Source organism: Triticum aestivum, chromosome 5B (genome assembly GCF_018294505.1).
Source record: "Triticum aestivum cultivar Chinese Spring chromosome 5B, IWGSC CS RefSeq v2.1, whole genome shotgun sequence".
NCBI lineage: Eukaryota > Viridiplantae > Streptophyta > Magnoliopsida > Poales > Poaceae > Triticum > Triticum aestivum.
This window is the reverse complement of record NC_057807.1, coordinates 549902325-549923545: the sequence shown is the minus strand read 5'-3', so window position 1 is coordinate 549923545 and position 21221 is coordinate 549902325. Positions and strand designations below refer to the sequence as shown.

Genomic DNA, 21221 nt, shown 5'->3' with positions numbered 1-21221 from the left:
CATCTCCATGGTTGTTTGTTGGGAAAAAAATCAAAGATTAAACTCAACATTTTTTCCATATTTTCTGCCTTTCTCTTTTTTGTTGCCTTCCATTTTCTCCTTTTTCCTTTTTTTTCATTTTAAATGTGTTCTTTTTATTTTTCATTTTCTTGTTTTTATAGCAGGTGCACGAATATTTTTACTTATATTTAAAATATTTTTTCATAATTCTATGTTTTTCACAGATACATGTTCTTTTCAAAACACATAATTTTTTTATTTCAATATATATGAGTTTTTTATATACAAACATATTTTATTCATGAACATGAATAATATTTCTTATTATGCATGAACATTGTTTTTGGAATACATGCATATTTTCATTTTCAGATCATGAACATTTTCCCTAAGTCATAGTACACTTTGTATCACGCATAGGAATAACAGTTAGACAACACATTAAAATTTTATTCTGAAATATGCAGAATTTTTGTTTGTGGACGAACATTTATCACGTATAGGAACAACATAAATTTTTTTTTACTAATAAACAAACTTTCATATAAAATATGAATTGTGGATGAAAAAATATGCCAAATTTAAAAACCCCATTTATATTAATCATGAATCGCAACTGCCCTAAAGCGGCACATAAGAGCCCAATCCAGACATTCTAGTTTGGTGGGCCTTTCATGGGCAGATGGATGGTTCATGGTTGGGCCAAACGTTGGCATAAGTCTCCTGTTTTACTTCGTGGGCATGTCTTTTGCGAGGAAAGAAGAGACATGCTGCCATGTGGATCCACTTAGAACTTCTAAAAAAAAATGTGTACCCACTTAGATTATTTCAAATGCAGAAAAAAAAACAAGTTGTCATTAGGTTCCTGTTGTTGTCTTCTTGCACCCCAAACAATTTTGATTAGGTTTCTCTCGTAAGTGGTATGTGGTGGCATGATTCATTTCGTGCCAAGTCGTTTTCGAAGGAGGTGGCTTAATTATTTGGATCACGATGCTAACAGCCATGTCCGCTAGCATCGGGATCCTATTCTGAACGCCCGTTGTCTTGTCTTACATGACGAACAAGCGAATAACGTACCATCATCACTTTTTTTGCGGGGAAAATAGCATCATCACTTAATTAACAATCTAAGTAGCCATACACAAGTTTATATTTTATTAAAATATGCCGAGGTAAACCGTCATCATCCGCAATGACTCACTTGCCGAGACAACTTCTCAAAAATAACAAAACTCCCATGCTCACTAACACCGATGACACCGACATCGCACAAAAAGAATTCGGTTTTGACTTTTATGCTAAGGTTTGGGTGGATTAACAAACACTCATACGCCGACGTTGACATTGTGCATGATTCTGACAGCGCTCCTGCCGGTTCCTCGAAAAAATAGAAAAATGAAAAATAAAACGACAGCGCAATAACAAATAAGCCAATCAATGCCTCCCATTTATGCTCCTCGAATAATTGAGGGCATGCCGTGTAGCGACAATTTCCAAATCATCTCCACTCCTCTCTGCTCCACATCCGAAAATTTCTGACAGAAAAAGAAAGACTGCGCCGCAAAGAAGCAAAATTCCAACTTTTCTCCCCGGCCCTCCCCGCACCTGGCGGCGCCCATCCCGCCGCAACCGGCCGAGCTCCTCACCGGCGACGGCGGCGGCGGCGGCGGCGTATCTTCGTCCTAGCTCATTGCGACGCATGGTTGACGAGGTGTCGCTGGTCCCCTGCGGCAGGTGCTCGCCGTCCCGGCCCCCCGAATCTTTCTCGTGAACAGATTTGAACATCTGGACCTTTCTGGTTGCTTTTGACTGCCTCTGAGCCTTTTCGAACCTCTAGTCTTCGCCCCGGCTTTGCTTTCCTGTGTGTATGTACCTGCAATCTTGTGCCCGGATTCAAATCTGGAGCACTGATTTGATTGAACATCTGGATATTTGTGGTTGTTTTTGACTGTTTCTGAGCCTCTTGGAACAACGCGTTCTCGTTTAGATTCGTAATCAAAATAAGATGTGTTGTCGTTGGGTTGTCATGTACTCTGTGCAGCAATCAGCATGTGTTTTGTTGGAGTTTGTATGTAAGAGGGAAAGACAAATACAGTTAGACTGAGCTGGTTCTTGACTTTCTTGATGCCTGCAGTTTGTGACATACTTCTGCTGCTGATTGACTGCTCTGAAGTCTGAACCTCATGGAGACCGTTTCGACGAATGAGGACACCGGCAAGGGGGCGATGTGGGAGCTGGAGAAGAGCCTTGATCAGCCCATGGACGCAGAGGCCGGGAGACTGAGGAATATGTACAGAGAAAAGGTGATTGCTATCATCATCCAAGAATTTTCCAGTTTCTGTATCTGAATCTTAGCCAATAGGATGCAGTATTTTGTTTGACACAATCAATAAAGGTCATGGATCATCTAATGTGCTGTGTTAACAACATGGCTTTAGTTCAACATCACAATTTTGTGTTTTGTGGCACATTCTTTTTAGCAGTGCATTCTCCCTGATAGCTGCCTAAGATGCAGAGTTATTTGGTGTCTTTACTCTGAACTTCTGACAAAAATGAACAGCCACAGTATGCTAAGTAATTTTGTCTTTGCCCTGTTTCTCCCTCTTGTATGTGCAGACCTACCCAACAGTTTTGATGCTACAACTAGCTTTCCAAAGCCTTGGTGTGGTGTTTGGAGATTTAGGCACATCACCTCTTTATGTTTTCTACAATATCTTTCCTGAGAAGATAGAAGACACGGAGCAAATTATTGGGGCACTCTCGCTTATTATCTACTCGCTTACTCTCATTCCACTCGTTAAATATGTTTTTATCGTCTTGAGGGCAAGCGATAACGGCCAAGGTAAGAATTTGTGCCTCAATTATGGAAATATTAAACTGTTCATAGCTGGTCTGTCTTATTTGTTTGAGATAATGCAGTAATACATACAGCATGTTCTATGAACATCTGAAGATCACCTGAAAATGAAAAGCTAATGTGTATGGCCATATAGAGGAAATTCTGGTCAACAGCTTCCTAAAGTCCATGCAACAGCACAGTTATATAGGGCTTTTATTGGTCCGGCCAATATAAAGAGATTTTTAACATTTTGAAAAATAAAAATAAAACTAATTATCCTCCCCATGTAAAAACAAGTTGTTTTGTATTTAAGTAATCCTATCACTGGAAAAGGCTGATAATAGACTATAAAGCCATCCCTCTAAAGTCTAAACCCCCTTCTGCTAAGTTGCCACAATTTTTGTCTGTGCAGATGCCTCAAGTAGGGACACAAATTTTAATGTGCCATAGACAATAAGTCACATATGTTAGTATAAGACACCATTGCGTTGCACAGACACCCTGCCTAAAATAGGGATGCTTATGAGTTTACTGCTATTCCAGCCCCCCTTGTGTTTCTCTGCATCTTCTAATAGCTTTTCTGTAATTTCAGGTGGAACTTTTGCTCTTTATTCATTGCTTTGCCGGCATGCAAAGATAAGCATTATTCCCAATCAACACAAGACCGATGAAGACCTAACAACATACAGCCGTCAGACATATCATGAGAAGTCTCTTGCTGCAAAGATCAAAAGATGGTTAGAGGGGCACCAATTCAGAAAGAATGTCATTCTTATTCTTGTACTTTTTGGTACTTGCATGGCTGTTGGAGATGGAATTCTCACTCCTGCCATATCAGGTGAGTGCATGCATGTTTTATCATCTTTACTTAATATCAGATTTCTCAAAAATTATATTGTTAGGAGAACAGGGAGCTTTCAGCCTGACATGAACCTACCTTTGGCCTACTAAGAATCATATTATGTTACCAGAAACCAGAAATATTTGACAAAAAATGCATGGCAGATATTCATTTGAAGCATATTACAGCAATTGGTTTGCAATTAGATGCGAAGCAATTGCATAAACTATTTTCATGATATAAGATGTCATGCATCCAGTACACGACCTGGCGATAATGGCTCTAGGGCTTGCTCGAAGTCACCGTGGCCCCAAGAGCTGTGAAGGCAGCTGCGCTCAGGGGCGGAAAGGACAAAGATTTTGGAAATATTGGTTTATTCTCTGCTTATTTCAACCAGAGGATGTGGCAGCCCTTATGTAAGAGGGCTTGCCCCTAACTCAAGAAACTAATCTTTTCTTTCATAACTTACTTGATCCCAATCTCTTAAGTCCTTAACTACCATACTAGGATAAAAATAACAAGCTAGGGAATGATAAACCTGTACAGATAACGATCCTTGTACATAGCTGCCTGTAGAGTGCTCCTCCATGATGGAGCATCTGAGATTACCAACTACTCCGTATTATTTTTGTCCACAACAGACGAGTGTTGCTGTACTGATTTCTATCAATTTTAGCTGTTCTACATACCTTCTTTGTGATGCTTGTAATTCATAATTCTACCGTTAAGTTTTACCCAATAACCCAAGTGACTTGATATTAACAACTGCTGTGCAATTTGCAGTTCTTTCTGCAACTGGTGGAATAAAGGTTGAAGAGCCCAGAATGAGAAATGGTACATGTGCAATTTGGAATTATATTACTACAGTTTTCTGCTTTTATTAGCTTTGCCATGTGCATCTCAGAGGAGGATGTCAAAATTTGCAATTGATGTTAATTTAACCAGAACTGTTGATTCCAACTTTAAATAATTGACCATATTCTTTTGTCTGTGGAATGATAAGCTTGAAATGCTAACTGTGATTTGAAGCATTGCCTTTTATCGTAGGAACTTTGTAGTGGTAGTGTGCATGGGAACAGTTAATGCTGTTATACAAATAATACCGGGTTAGATCTATGATTAACTGACTCATTTTATTATTTTCCCATGACAGATGTGGTTGTAATAGTCTCCGTGGTGATACTGATTGGACTGTTCAGTATGCAGCACTATGGCACAGACAAAGTCAGCTGGCTTTTTGCACCAATAGTATTTGTTTGGTTCATACTTATTGGAATCCTGGGGGCTGTAAACATTTATACATATGATAGGTCGGTTCTCAAGGCGTTCAATCCTGTTTATGTATATCGTTATTTTAAGCGAGGGAAGACTAGCTGGGCTTCCCTGGGAGGAATTATGCTCAGCATAACAGGTCTGGAATTCTTAACTTATTTCATATGGTGGCTTGTCCTTTTAACCTGGCAATAACCTGACCTGACTGTTTGGCTCATGTTTCAGGGACAGAAGCACTGTTTGCTGACCTTTCATATTTTCCCGTACAAGCTATTCAGGTACCATATGTTGGCTGTGATTGTTCTTCGCTATGCATATTTTAATCTGCATTTTAAGAGGAACGCACTCAGTTTTATTTTGTTAGAAGTAGTAGATCTACCAATATAACTTTCACATGAGTACTTTAATCAGTCAGTTTGCTTGCTAACATCCTTTTATCATTTCAAAACGCAGATTGCTTTCACTACGGTTGTGTTCCCATCTCTTCTTTTGCAATATACTGGTCAAGCTGCCTATATAGCCACGCACAAAGACAAAGTCTCCCACTCCTTCTATTTTTCTCTTCCAGGTAAAATTTGGACATAGGGAATTCCCCAATTAAGTGATTGCCGTATTGGTTAGAATACATAGTGACACGATTATTTAGCGCAGAGCGTATACTTTGGCCAGCATTTGTCGTTGCAACAGCTGCTGCAATAGTTTCTAGCCAGGCAACCATTTCCGCAACGTACTCAATTATCAAGCAAGCGCTTGCGGTGGGATGCTTCCCTAGGGTGAAGATCATCCATACATCGAAGAAGTATCTTGGCCAGATATATAGTCCTGATATTAATTGGATCCTCATGATTCTCTGTATTGCCGTCACCGCTGGATTCAAGAATCAGTCCCAGATTGCAAATGCTTATGGTAAATGAAATACTTGTATTTTCCTAAAATTTCCGCAGTTGCGATGTGTGTTTCTGCTCTGTTGCTAACATGAGTGTTGCATGCTGCAAAAACAGGCACAGCTGTGATAATGGTCATGCTTGTGACAACATTTCTCATGGTCCCCATAATGCTGCTGGTATGGCGCAGCCATTGGGCCTTGGTCGTCCTCTTCACGGCGCTGTCACTGGTCGTCGAGATCCCGTACTTGACCGCCGTCATGAAGAAGATTGACCAGGGCGGCTGGGTTCCTCTCGTGTTTGCCGCGGCCATCCTTCTCGTCATGTACGTGTGGCATTATGGCACGCTCAAGCGCTACGAGTTCGAGATGCACAGCAAGGTGTCCATGGCGTGGATCCTGGGCCTCGGCCCGAGCCTCGGCCTGGTCCGGGTGCCCGGGATAGGTCTGGTGTACACGGAGCTGGCGAGCGGCGTCCCCCACATCTTCTCACACTTCATCACCAACCTCCCGGCGATCCACTCCACCCTGGTGTTCGTCTGCGTCAAGTACCTGCCAGTGTACACAGTGCCACTGGACGAGCGGTTCCTGGTGAAGCGGATTGGCCCCAAGAACTTCCACATGTTCCGCTGCGTGGCGCGGTATGGCTACAAGGACATCCACAGGAAGGACGACGACTTCGAGAAGATGCTATTCAGCAGCCTGCTGCTCTTCATCCGGCTGGAGAGCATGATGGAGGAGTACTCGGACTCCGATGAGTACAGTGCCCTGGATCAGCAGGAGCTGATCGACGAGGCGAGCAGCGACGCCAGGTCTGCCGCCGACCTCAGCTATGCCTCCCGCGACTCCATCGTGCCGGTGCGCTCCCCGAACCGCCTGGGGGCCATGTCGTCGGCGCAGGCTACAACGGCGACCCCGGGGTTCGAGACCGTGGGCGACGAGGTCACGTTCCTGAACTCGTGCAGGGACGCCGGGGTCGTGCACATCCTTGGGAACACCGTCATCAGGGCTCGCAGGGACTCGGGGCCGCTGAAGAAGCTCGCCATCGACTACCTCTACGCCTTCCTGAGGAAGATCTGCAGGGAGAACAGCGCCATCTTCAATGTTCCCCATGAGAGCCTGCTGAATGTTGGGCAGGTGTTCTATGTGTAGCTAAAGTGGATGTAAATTACTGTGTTTGTGTGTAGATTATTTTACAGGAGAACTCTACAGAAATGATGATTAATTGATTTTACATATCTGGAACATGTAGATTTTAGTACTAATAAAATGGCACATGTAAATTTTAGTAATAAAATGGCAAATTTCAGTGCTGTGCAAATTCAGATACGAATCTGAATCAAATTATGGAATTAAGATGCGAATACATATCATATTATAGTCAACTTGTTACCATCGTGTTGCACCAAGGTTTAGGTTTAAAATTCCCAAATGATAATGCCCACACGTGCATGGCCCAAACGCCTCCATTATTATTCATTTTGCCATGTCAAGACTGTTAAACAGGTAATTGCACCTGTCACGGCTGTCCAAGGAGATCCACGATCGGCTTAGAGATAGACCTGATAGTTAGCTTTCATGTTTATCTATTGTAACCATCTCTATCTCTTCCTCTCCAAGATTGTAATCTCCTATAATATCTCAACCTCTCTGTATGCGCATCAGGGTTATTGCGCCCCTGCCTATAAACACGAAGCCGTCTCCTCCAACGAGGGTAAGACGTTTCCGCATATCGCACATGGTAATCAAAGCCTTCCTACTTCCCATCTAGCTTCTCCCGACTTCCAATCGTGCCCTACACCATGTCTTCCTCCTCCGGCGCATCTCACCCTAGCCTCAATGGGCAGGTCATTGAGAAACTCTCTCACACGAACTACGTGCTATGGCGCACACAGATCACGCCGCAGTTGTGTGGCGCCGGTGTCTTCAACTATGTTAACGGCACCTCGCCGGAGCCGGCCAAGCTTCTCGCCGCCAAGGACAAGGACGGCAAGGAGACTTTCGAGCCCAACCCTCTCCACCCACTATGGGTCAGGGAGGACCAGCAGGTGCTCGGATATCTGCTGAGCAACCTCTTCAAGGAGGTGCTCGTCACGGTGACCACGGTCACCACGACGCAGGCGCTCTGGACGACGCTGGCGAGCATGTACTCGTCGCAGTCGCTGAGCCGCGTCAACAACATCCGCACCTCCCTCATCAACGCGCAGAAGGGCAACCAGAGCGCCGCCGCCTACTTCGCCTCCATGCGCGGCCTCGCGGACGAGCTCACCGCCGCCGGCAAACCGATCCAGGATGACGAGCTCATCTCGTATATCTTGCATGGTCTGGATATGGAGTACCAGCCCCTCGTCTCGGCACTCGACGCGCGCGTCACACACCCCTCCCTCGACGAAATCTTCTCCATGCTCAGCAACTTTGAACAGCGCATGGCGCAGTTCCACAGATCGGGCGGTGGCGGCTTCAAATCTTCCGCCAACGTTGCTACCCGTGGGCGCGGTGGTGGCTCTCGCTATCGCGCCTCTTCCCGTGGCAAGGGGAGGTCAGGTGGTGCCCGTCACAACAGTGGCGGCGGAGGCGGCCGATCTGGCACCCGAGGACGTCGCGGTGGCGGCCCTGGCAGGACCCGTCCCGATGCTCCGCGGTGCCAAATCTGCGGCAAAACTGGTCACACTGCCAGGGACTGCTGGTACCATTATGACGAGGACGAGGAAGACTCCCAAGATGATGAAAAGGTCGCGGCAGCGGTAGATGGCTCCTACGGCGTCGACACCAACTGGTACCTCGACAGCGGCGCCACCAACCATCTCACTGGAGAGCTGGAAAAGGTGACTCTCCGTGAAAAGTACCACGACAAGGATCAGATTCACACCGCCGACGGTGCAGGTATGAGGATTAGTCATGTTGGTCATTCAGTTATACATACCCCTCATCGCAAAATACACCTTAGGAAAATCTTGCATGTCCCTAGTGCTCATAAGAATCTTCTTTCTGTCCATAGAATTGCCATCGATAGCCATGTCTTCCTTGAGTTTCACCCTTTCTTCTTTTTGATCAAGGATCAGGTCACGAAGAAAGTACTATATCGAGGTAGATGTGTTCGAGGGCTTTACCCGTTGCTTCCGGAGTGTTCAAGGTTCAATAAACAAGTCTACAGTGCCATCAAGTTATCTTCCACACGATGGCATGATCGCTTAGGACATGCTTCTTTTTCTTTGGTTGAACGCTTGCTTAGAAAGAATAAGCTCCCGTTTGTTGGAGAGCGTAACACTGAAACTATTTGTGATTCTTGCCAAAGAGCAAAATGTCATCAATTGCCATACCCTATCTCTACTAGTGTGTCTACTCAACCTTTGCAATTAATCTTCTCAGATGTTTGGGGCCCTGCCCCTAGTTCTGTTGGTAGACACACGTACTATGTCAGTTTTATCGATGATTACAGTAAATTCTCTTGGATTTATCTTCTTAAGAAAAGATCTGATGTTTTCCAAGTGTTTCAGAATTTCCAAGCGTTAGTAGAACGCAAGTTTGATCGTAAGATCCTTGCCGTCCAATTGGACTGGGGAGGGGAATACGAGAAGTTGAATTCCTTCTTCCAAACTCTTGGCATTTCACACCACGTGTCATGTCCGCACGCTCACCAACAAAACGGATCGGCTGAGCGCAAGCACCGCCACATTGTTGAAGTTGGTCTTGCTCTTCTAGCCGGTGCTTCTATGCCCCTTAAGTTTTGGGACGAAGCCTTTTTGACCGCCGTGCATATTATTAACATGCTTCCTAGTCGTGTTATACACAACGAAACTCCCATGGAACGACTTCTCAACACCAAGCTAGACTATAAATCCCTTCGCGTCTTTGGCTGTGCTTGCTGGCCGAATCTCCGTCCCTATAACAATAGGAAGCTTATGTTCAGGTCAAAACAATGTGTATTTCTTGGGTACAGTGCCCAACACAAAGGTGTTAAATGCCTTGATGTTGCCACTGGTCGTGTTTATATATCCCGTGATGTGGTCTTCGATGAAACAAAGTTCCCTTTTTCTGATCTACACCCAAACACCGGAGCCCTTCTTCGCAAAGAAATCCTTCTCTTGTCTCCTCATCTCACCGGCCTTGATCAAGGGGGTAATAACTGTGATGATCAACTATTGACTAATCCCATGTATGAGCCTTGTGGTGATGCAGGAGAACATGCAGAAAAAAACCAGGGCCAAAATGATGAAGAAATCGCCCCAACAGAGCCATATCGCATGTGTCCAGGCGCAGGGAGCAAATCCTCCCTGGGATCCGTGCCGTCAGATGCGTCAGGCGCATCATCTTCGGGATCACCGCCTGCAGGTGCGCCAGGCGGGCCAGGGCGATCCGCCTCCGAATCCGCGCCGGCTCCCTCGTCAGCTGCGGTCGGGCGCTCGGGCGGGAGTGGCCCCGACATCGACACCTGGCGTCCCCCGGGTGGCTCCACTAGGACGCGGTTCCCGGTCCAGCCGCTTTGCTACAAGCGGCGCGAGGCGGCCCGCTCCACAGGCACGACGACAGGCGCGGGGACAGGCGTGGGGACAGGCGCGGAACCCCGTGCTAATGCGCCATCATGCGACAATGATGAGGCATGCAGGGCTGGATCTTCTGCGCCCTGCAGAACTCGTTCGGCTGCCACAAAAGATCAAGCTCAGGTGGATCCGGCTGGTGCTGCGGCAGAATCCACCTCGGGATCAACTGCAACAGCAGATTCGGTGCATGTCACGGGATCTTCTGTGGCACAAGCTTCAGCAACATCGTCCCAACACCGCACACGACTACAAAAAGGGGTAATCCAACCTGTTAATTACAAGCATGTAACAAAATATGGGTTGGTTTGTTCTACAGGTGAACCTGGTGAACCACACACGCTTGAAGAGGCACTTGGTGATGAAAAATGGAAAAAGGCCATGGATGAAGAATGCATGGCATTACAGAAAAATAAGACTTGGCATTTGGTTCCTCCACAGCAAGGTAAAAACCTCATTTACTGCAAGTGGGTATTCAGAATTAAAAGAAAATCTGATGGAACCATTGATCGTTATAAGGCAAGACTAGTTGCAAAAGGCTTCAAACAGCGTTATGGTATAGACTATGAGGACATCTTTAGTCCTGTTGTAAAAGCTGCCACCATTCGCCTGGTTTTGTCTATTGATGTTTCCAGGGGCTGGAGTCTAAGACAGCTAGATGTACAGAACGCGTTTCTCCATGGTGTTCTGGAAGAGGAAGTGTACATGAAGCAACCTCCTGGGTTTTTGAACAAGAATGCACCTTCTCATGTGTGCAAACTTGACAAGTCATTATATGGACTGAAGCAGGCTCCAAGGGCGTGGTACTCTCGTCTTAGTCACAAAATACAAACTCTTGGCTTTATTCCTTCTAAGTCTGAAACCTCATTGTTCATTTACAACAAGTACAACACACATATATTTGTTCTCATATACGTTGATGACATTATTGTCACAAGCTCTTCAGATGAGGCCATAACAAGACTCTTGAAGGATCTTGGGTCAGAATTTGCACTCAAGGATCTTGGAAACTTGCATTACTTTTTGGGAATTGAGGTGAAGAAGCATGATGATGGACTTCATCTGTCTCAGGAAAAGTATGCAATAGATCTGGTTAAGAAAGCTGGCTTGCAAGGTTGTAAACCTTCACCTACTCCATTATCAAGCTCAGAAAAAGTGTCTCTTACAGAAGGACAACCTTTAAATCAAGATGACAGCACAAGGTACAAAAGTCTAGTAGGAGCACTGCAATACTTGACACTCACTAGACCTGATATATCGTTTGTTATTAACAAAGTTTGCCAGTTTCTTCATGCACCCACTATAGTTCATTGGACTGCTGCAAAACGTATAGTTAGATATGTCAAGAATACTCTCAATCTTGGTCTCAATTTTAGCAAGTCACCATCAACACTTGTTAGTGCTTTCTCAGATTCTGATTGGGCAGGATGTCTAGATGATAGACGCTCAACTGGTGGCTTTGCAGTATTCTTTGGTCCTAACTTGATTTCATGGTGTGCAAGAAACAAGCTAATGTTTCCAGATCCAGTACAGAAGTAGAGTACAAAGCATTAGCTAATGCTACAGCTGAGATTATATGGGTACAATCCATGTTGAAGGAACTTGGTGTCAAAAGTACCCAAGCCCCATGTTTGTGGTGTGATAACCTTGGTGCCACTTACCTATCTGCTAATCCTGTCTTTCATGCAAGAACCAAGCATATTGAGATAGATTTTCACTTTGTACGAGAAAGAGTTGCCAAGAAGCAACTTGACATTAGGTTTGTGCATTCCAGAGATCAAATTGCAGATGGATTTACAAAACCTTTGCCTACAAGAAGTTTTGAAGACTTCAAACATAATATCAACTTGATGAAGTTGTGATTAAGGGAGGGTGTTAAACAGGTAATTGCACCTGTCACAGCTATCCAAGGAGATCCACGATCGGCTTAGAGATAGACCTGATAGTTAGCTTTCATGTTTATCTATTGTAACCATCTCTATCTCTTCCTCTCCAAGATTGTAATCTCCTGTAATATCTCAACCTCTCTGTATGCGCATCAGGGTTATTGCGCCCTGCCTATAAACACGAAGCCGTCTCCTCCAACGAGGGTAAGACGTTTCCGCATCTCGCACAAAGACAGATGACATCAGCAGGAATCTTTTTGGTGTTCGGCTTAAAAATATTTTATCTCCTAATTAAATCCGCCTCGACGAGATATTCAAAACTAGATCTCATATTGATATGTTTCGACGAAATTTTTTTCTGGCCAAAAGTTGCCATGATGTTTACAGTGTAGTTGCCATAGTGTTTACACTAAGGCCTCCTTTGGTTCATAGGATAGGAAAGTCATAGGAATAGAAAAGTCACAGGAAATTAGATGACATGTATCTGAAATCTTATGAATAGGAATAGAAAAGAAGATGCCCTTTGGTTCACATCATAGGATTTTTTCCATTGAGTTTAGGCTAATGTTTATTTTCCTATGAAATGTGGAGGATAGGAAGAATTCCTCCGTAGGAATAGGATTCTATTCCTACAAACCAAAGGGATCTAAAGGAATTTTTCCTATACAAATCCTATCTTATGGGATTCCTACAAAATTCCTACAAACCAAAGGAGGCTTAAAGTTGCTATGTGGCAATTTTAGTTTCTAGATCATGTCAATTTTAGTATTTTAACCATGGCAATTCCAGTACTTTGACCATAAAAATTATTTTTTGTATGAACCATGGCAATTCTAAGTGCGTGTATTATGACAATTTTAGTTTATGGTTCATGGCAAGTCTAGTTTCTTAATTCCCTGTTTTATAATATGTCAAAATTTACTTTTAAATGTAGAAGAAAAATAGCTGAAACATATCATGGCAACTTCAGTGTAAACAGTATGACAATTCAAGTGCAATAGACATGACAACTTTTAACCCAAAAAAGAAAGTCGTCGAAACATATTGGTATGTGATCTAGTTTCGAAAATCTCGTCACGATGGATTTAATGATGAAAACGAATCTTCAATCAGATTTTCCATCTAAGAGATAAAACATTTTAAAAACTGGAAATCGACGTGACGCAATCTATGTGTTATAGGGCGTGTGAGTTGGTGTTGCTCCCACCACACGTGTGGGCATTATCAGCGTCCTTAACATTTTGATGAAACTTCTTTTGAAATTTTGTGTTATTTTGAGGGCCAGTGAAATATTTGCAGTTCGTTAGAAAATAGGTGGTGCCTTTGAAGTCGAATGGTATGTAACCCACACAAAATAAATAAATTGGCGATTTTTCTAGTAATTTACTCGCACACCTCTAGCGCTAGGACAAATCTAGCCTTCCGTTTTTTGCACCGACTCTCAAATCTGCAGAAGCGGTGGCGGCGACGAGTTCAATCTCCAGGGGCGACAAGCGCTTGTCCCCTTCGTCTTGGAGTCCGTCTCATCTTCCTCGGTGTCCTTGTCTCTGGCATGGGCGGGTCGTTAGCCCCAAAGGGGTTAAGTACCATACAACCCCCTCCTCTGTTAGGTCGTTAGGTAGGGTGCAAGGTCAATTTCACCGGTACTTACCGCAACATCAGTTTCATCATTAAGTCGGTAATGACAAACAAATGAAGCTAGTTGTTCAGAGAGCAACACTCATAGTTGTTATTCAGGCTTGGGGCATGTTGGTACAAAAGAAAGTGGTTCATCCGAGTGATAAGCCTATGATCCGTTATGGTCCAATGTCAACCCAAGGTAGGGCGAGGATGGTGAATCTGGACTACATTTACAACAACAATGTAGAGACTCTAAACATGCTTCGAATGCGAAGATCATCGTTTCCCAAGTTTTTTGACACATTTAGGGTCAAGGGGATGCTAAAAGATAACATCCACACACCTATGTGGAAGAGAAAATTTGCTTATTCCTTCATGTTGTTGGTCATAATCAGAGATTCATTGTTACTCACAATATATTTAGGAGATCTTCTCGAAATAGGCTTTCGGGCCGCTTTACAAATAAAGCAACGAACCAAAGCACATGGCTGAAGGATACAGTATGGTGGGGAGGGCCCCTTACAAAGCAGATCAAAAGACACAACAAAAACCTAGAACAAGTCGAACACATTGCCAAGGCCCGACTGAAGACTCCCGAGATCCATGACAACGCCCCCAAGAGGGTGACTGCGCGAAGCGTCGCCGCTGCCGAGTCTCAAGAGAGATAAAGGTTTTCACCTGAAGCCCTGGCACAAGAACGAGATCCACGATGACGTCTTCAAGAAGCAAGCGGCGCCCACGGGCGTTGCCATCGCCAGCGCCAGAAGCACGAAGCTTTCACCCAGACACTCACCCACATCATCAAGAGAAGTCCCAGCCACCACATCAATGATGGCCAACTTGTCCACCCCAGATCTGGTCACTTCAAGAGCAGGCCTGAGCCTCCCGCCATAATACCCCTTGTCGCCCACACGACCAAGAGATGGAGCCACCACCGCCACCATGGAGCCTGCCGAAACGCCAACCGTGAAGCCTGCCGCCCCGACATCCATGCCCCTAGGCACAACTGACCATCCACATCAAAACCACCCACCCACAGTAGTAGGAGTGAAAGGGACCTCCTTTCACTCCCAGCCTGACATCAACAACTAGGTCTGGGTCGGCACCTCCACTGTAGGAAGCCCACGCCTGTGTCCCAGCCGGTCCCGGTGGACCGGGGGGGGGGGACATAGTGACTGTTGATGGCCACCACCGAGCACACTCAAATGCCGCCATGTCCGTGGCCACTAGGGTCGATCCGTACGACGTCACAGCAATGCTCGAAGAGCCAACCTCGGACCAACGTCACAACAGGACCAAGCAAGAAGGGCACAACGCGAAGGCATCCAACGCGGAGCAAGTCAACCCCCATACATGCACACTATCGGACATCATCCACCACCACAGTCCAGATCCGCGCCGCCTGCCGAAGACACCACAACTCGGATCACACCACTGCCAGCCAAAGCAGCCGCGCCGCCCCATCGCCTTCCACAAGCACATCCCGAACCACGCCTGACCTCACCTACCCGGAGCGCCGGCTTCGACCTGCCTCGGGCCCAAATCCGGTCCGCGCAAGCACATGCCCTAGGTCATAGCCACCCTCGATGTATTAGCATTGCCGGCATGAACCTAGGAGAAGGGAGGCCACCATCTCCATCCGCACCCCACCGCCAAGCGCCAATCGTCGTGCCACGACCATGCTAACAACCAACGCCACCACCACGAGCTGCACATGCCGAGACCACCACCCCGAGCCACGGGCAACACCAGCCGGAGGCAGCAGCCACCACTGGAGGAGGAGCTCCAGCCAAGGCCAGTCATCACCGGCAGAGGGAAGCCCTCAACCACCCGTGGCGCCGATAGCCAGATCAAGCCCCCATGGCAGCCACGGGGGGAGTCTTGTGCAACCCACTACACAGCTCCCAGGTGCAGCCACAGCCACGCAACACGCACGAGCTCCCGCCTCCGCCCTGATGTCTGCTAGAACTACGTCGGTATTTCCCCAAAGAGGAAGGGATGATGCAGGTATTTCTCTCAATGACGAGACCAAGGTTATCGAACCAGTAGGAGAACCTCATAACACCACGTAAACAGCACATGCACATAAATAACAAATACTCGCAACCCGATGTGTTAAAGGGGTTGTCAATCCCTTTCGGGCACGACACCTCAAGCAGGCAAGACCGCAAGATAACATGAGATAAATATGGTAGATAGGATAAATAGATCGCAGAACAAATAAATTGCAGCAAGGTATTTTTGTATTTTTGGTTTAATAGATCTGAAAACAAAAGCAAATATGATGAGAAGAGACCCGGGGGGCCGTAGGTTTCACTAGTGGCTTCTCTCAAGAAAAATAGAAAATGGTGGGAAAACAATTACCATTGGGCAATTGATAGAACTTCAAATACTCATGACGATATCCAGGCAATGATCATTATATAGGCATCACATCCAAGAATAGTAGACCGACTCCTGCCTGCATCTACTACTATTACTCCACACATTGACCGCTATCCAGCATGCATCTAGTGTATTAAGTTCATGGAAAAACGAAGTAATGCAATAAGAACGATGACATGACGTAGACAAGATCTATTTATGTAGAATAGAACCCATATTGTTATCCTTAATAGCAACGATACATACGTGTCGTTTCCCTTTTTGTTACTGGGATCAAGCACCGTAAGATCGAACCCATCACAAAGCACCTCTTCCCATTGCAAGACAAATAGATCAAGTTGGCCAAACAAAACCCAAATATCAAAGAAGAAATACGAGGCTATAACCAATCATGCATATAAGAGATCGAAGAAGACTCAAATAACTTTCATGGATAAAAACATAGATCTAATCATAAACTCAAAGTTCATGGGATCCCAACAAACACACCGCAAAAGACTTACATCATATGAATCTCCAAGAGACCATTGTATTGATAATCAAGAGAGAGAGAGAGAGAGAGAGGAAGCCATCTAGCTACTAACTACGGACCCGTAGGTCTACAAAGAACTACTCACGCATCATAGGAGAGGCACCAATGGACATGATGAACCCCTTCGAGATGGTGTCTAGATTGGATCTGGTGTTTCTGGACTCTGCGGTGGCTGGAATTGATTTTTGTCGACTCCCCTAGGGTTTCTGGAATATTGGGGGTATTTATAGAGCAAAGAGGCGGTGCGGGGGCCCAACGAGGAGGGCACAACCCACCGGGGCGTGCCTGGGCCCCCAGGCATGCCATGGTGGGGTTTGCTCCCCTCGGAGCTTCCCTCAGGTATGTTCCTGTCCCATTGGATGTCTTCTGGCCCAAAAAAATTCCACAAAAAGTTTCGCTGCGTTTGGACTCCGTTTGGTATTGATTTCCCGCGGTGTAAAAAACATGCAGAAAACAGCAGCTGACACTGGGCACTATGTCAATAGATTAGTACCAAAAAATGATATAAAATGATTGTAAAACATCCAAAAATGATAGTATAACAACATGGAATAATCAAAAATTATAGATACGTTGGAGACATATCACACCCCCCGTCTCCGCGCCGCCATGCCCTGTCGCCACCAGCTTGGACCAGCTGCCCGCGCGAGCCGCCACCAGCGGGCGGGAGAGGAAGCCCCGCCGCCTCCTACGCAGGCCAGGCTTCACCTGGCGGCGCCTAGTGGCGGCGGCGAGGAGGAGGAAGGAGGTAGGGGAGCAGGCCGACCGGGGATGGGGGCTCGCCATCTGCCGCTCGCCAGAGCGACGGGGCGAGAGGATATGGTATCTGGATCTCTTCTGTTGTCATTTAGGAGATCTAGTGAGACCATTTCCAGGTATTTCAATGAAGTCTTCTATGCTATTGGGAAGCTCATAGGAGAGATGATCAAGACACCAATTGGGCAAACTCCTACTAAGAATCACTCGAGCCATGTATCTACATTTCAAGGTGAGCACTACTAGTAGTTCATGCCATGCCATGCTTGTATTGTTTTATAGTCACAACAATATGTTTTCATGCCATCGCATGATTGTATTGGTTGGTACTCATGTGACTGTTAGAGTGTCGAGGTCACAAGCTGCATCATACATGGATAAAAAGCACACAATCCAGAATGTGCTTCCAGCTGTTGACTTTGATCTAAAGGTCACATATGTCTTAGCTGGCTGGAAAGGATTAACCCATGATGCTAACATTCTTTCTGATAGTATGTCCAGACCTGATGGAATCAATCTTCTGACGGTAGTTCTACCTGTGAGATGCTGGATATGCATGTCAGCCGGTGTTCTTTCATCTTTCGGGAAAACCAGGTACCATTGAACGAGTTCCCTTCTAAGAACCATCCTAGGGCTGCTGCAAAATTGTTCAACCTCAGATACTCTAGCCTTAAGAGTTGTAGTTGATAGGGAATCTGGAGCTCTGACGAATAAAATTAAGATCCTATATTAGAAGACATTCCATCCTTTTTCTATCCAAGTTAGGCTTGTTCTTGCATGTTACATTCTTCATAACTGGGTCGTAGAATGAGGTTGTGACGAGCTTGTGGTAGAGGAGGAACATGTGTTGGTTGATGATGTTGATGGCTACGGTCATGATGTAGGGGGACATGACAACGAACTTGAAAGATCAAAAGATTGGAGCGAACTGAGGCAACATGGACAAATAGAGATAACAAAGGATCTAAAGAATAAGAAGCAACAACAAAGGAAGAAGATGACGATGGACTCCCCCCTAGTTTGACTTGACATTGATGAACTTTTCCCAAACGAGCCATATGCAGTGTTAATTTGTTTTGCATTTTTTTAGTAGTTAGGATAAACCATCATTTATTTACTAGTCAGGGAAAAATCGATGTCCATTTCATACTGCTTATGTAGTGTAATGTGCGGTAAGGTCACCGATAGCAAGATCACAACATAGGCCGTGTATAACCAAAACTCATGTTTTGGGCATTGACATCACTGCTGCCAACCAAACGTCAGATATCAAACTGCGTAGTGGTTGAAGGCAGGCTAGCAAACTACTATATGTAGAACATGATTTTTTTTGCCTGTGTTCACCCAGCTAGGCTCAACTCAGCTACAAATATAAATACCCTGGGCAAAGACGATGAAACCTACCAAACGCATCCTAAACGAGCAGCTGTTGGTGGCATTGTGGCATCGAGATGCCGTTCTGAACAAGTAAGCGAAGCCATAGAGATGTCGTGAAACTCACGCTGCAGGTGGAGGTGGGGTTTAGTGGGACTACCAAACCCATCCCAGTTAAATTGCTTTAGTGGGGTCCCATTGAACAGAAAAAAAATATTAAGTGGGTTAGGTCTATCAGCCTATCGGGATCCCACCAGCCCCTTCTCTCTCGTGGACACACAGAAACAGAGGTGGCGCCGCAGCGCCGCCGTACTCCTGCCGCCACCGCATCCCCTCCCGTCCTCCCCTTCCTCGTAGCTTCTGCCTCCTCCACCTCACATCGCCGTCCCGATCAAGTTTGGCCAATCCCCAGTACTCCGGCGGGACGGGATGGCCAGGTCGCCGCTAGCCGCAACCCCGACCCACAAGTCGACGGAAGCATCAGCCCCACAAAACTACATAAGTGACCGTGGGGACGATGGGCATGGGTGGCACCGTGACCTGGGGGCACGGTCATCGTGGGCATGGCCGGCTTGGGCGGTATTGTGACTTGGGGAGCGGTGAGCGCGGGCACGGCCGGCTTGGGCGGTATTGTGACTTGGGGAGCGGTGACCGCGGGCACGGCTGGCATCAGCGGCACTGTGACCTACGGTGTGGTGACCGCGGGCACGGTTGGCACTGGTGGCATTGTGGCATCGTAACCAAGGAAAGCTTGGTGCCAACGAGCCCCGACTGGACGAACATGCTCCTCGACGCGTGGCATTTCCGAGCGAGAGCGCGCGCAGTGAGCAACGAAACCATCGCCGCTGTTTGGTGGCTTCCTTAACTTCTCCACTTTTAAGTCTCCCCTTGTTGCCGTCCGTCGTGTTTCTCTGCTCGTGACGCCTCTGCCGACGCCGTACAACCATTGAAAAGGCGAGGTTGCTGACACTTGAGAGGGTGCTGACCGATGGGCGCGGAGGTGGATGTGGTGGCGAGGGCGGCGGGCAAGAAGAGGACGTCCACCAAAGTTTCGATGTAGGATTGGTTGTCAGCTTGCTTGGTGCAGACAACACGAATGATACATGCATAGGTGAATGTCACGCCAGTTTCTTTCATGCCGCGGCCACATTTCAAAAGTGGAATCCCGAGAATTTGAATTGGGTGTCGGTTGACAGCACACGACGGTACGAGTCCAAGTCAAAAATCAACGAGCGTACCGCCTCCGGAACCGACCTTGGTCGTGTCTGACTCCGACGTCAGCCACCACCGCCCCTCTATATACTTCGCCCCGCCGAACCAAGTATAACCAACCAATCGACCAGAGCCCGTCACGCGCGAACCGACCCGAAGCCGCCGCCGCCGCCGCCGCCGCCACCAGCACCGACCGGAACCGACGCGCCGCACCCCCACCCCATGGCGGAGCACGACGCGCCCCCCGAGTCCGGCGCCGCGAGGTCCCCGCCTGCCAAGCGCGGCGGCGACGCCCGCTCTCCCCAGGTGAGAACCGCTCGCCCGCTCGATCGATCGGCGCGGCTGTCTTTATCTGTCCGTTTATTTTTCGCGCATAGGGTTTGGCGGATTCGCCGGCGAACAGGGGGTTTGGGTAGGGTCGGCTCGAACCAGTTCGGTTTCTAGATAGATTGCCGCGCGCGTCATGTTCGGTTGCGGATTCTAGTTTCGCCCCCCAAATTAGTGCCGGGTCGTGTTTTCAGTTCTGGTCCGCGCCCTTGAAAACTGAATTCGGGCGTGTTTTGTAAGTAGTTTCGATGCTCTAGATGCATTGCGTTGTGATGATGGGATTCCAAGTTCAGGAGCATGCAGTTTTTGTTTATTTTGTGATGTGTGATGTGGCTAGCAGGCTTGGTAGTTATAATTCGTAAGTACTATGTTTATCATACTAGCAGGCCCTGATTTGTATTTTTTTGAATATATCTGACGGAGGAATTCATGTTCTTTTCCAGCGGGATGCGCAGCCTCACCAGGAGAGGTCCTCGAGTTCCAGAGACCGAGTCAGGGAGCGCGATGAGGACAAGGACAGGGAGCGCGATGAGCACAAGGACAGGGAGCGCCACAGGCGCCGCGGGGAAGATCGAGAGAGGTACCGGGACAGGGAGATTGTCCGTGATCGCGGTGAAGGGAGCAGGGATCGTGAGCGCCACCATCGCGAGCACCGTGATGGGAGCAGGGATCGTGAGCGCCACCATCGCGAGCACCGTGATGGGATCAGGGATCGTGAACGCCACCATCGCGAGCACAGTGAAGGGAGCAGGGATC

At 46.8% G+C, this 21221-nt stretch overlaps 2 protein-coding genes across 2 annotated transcripts in view; both read left to right on the top strand.

The window, feature by feature from the left end:
• Positions 1 to 1469: 1469 nt before the first annotated feature.
• On the top strand, positions 1470 to 7164 carry LOC123113122 (potassium transporter 18). Its single transcript, XM_044534264.1, has 10 exons — positions 1470 to 1734; positions 2135 to 2303; positions 2617 to 2842; positions 3432 to 3677; positions 4464 to 4514; positions 4834 to 5091; positions 5178 to 5230; positions 5406 to 5520; positions 5604 to 5858; positions 5954 to 7164. The coding sequence occupies exons 2-10, from the start codon at positions 2184 to 2186 to the stop codon at positions 6985 to 6987; spliced, it is 2358 nt and encodes a 785-aa protein (XP_044390199.1). The 5' UTR covers positions 1470 to 1734; positions 2135 to 2183; the 3' UTR covers positions 6988 to 7164.
• A 13077-nt stretch (positions 7165 to 20241) lies between these two features.
• Positions 20242 to 21221, top strand: part of LOC123115011 (splicing factor U2af large subunit A-like) — a 1474-nt gene continuing 494 nt past the window's right edge. The window contains exons 1-2 of the mRNA XM_044536324.1: positions 20242 to 20444; positions 20909 to 21221. Of these exons, the coding sequence (XP_044392259.1) occupies positions 20361 to 20444; positions 20909 to 21221 (397 nt within the window). The 5' untranslated portion in view covers positions 20242 to 20360. The remainder of the gene's footprint in view (positions 20445 to 20908) is intronic.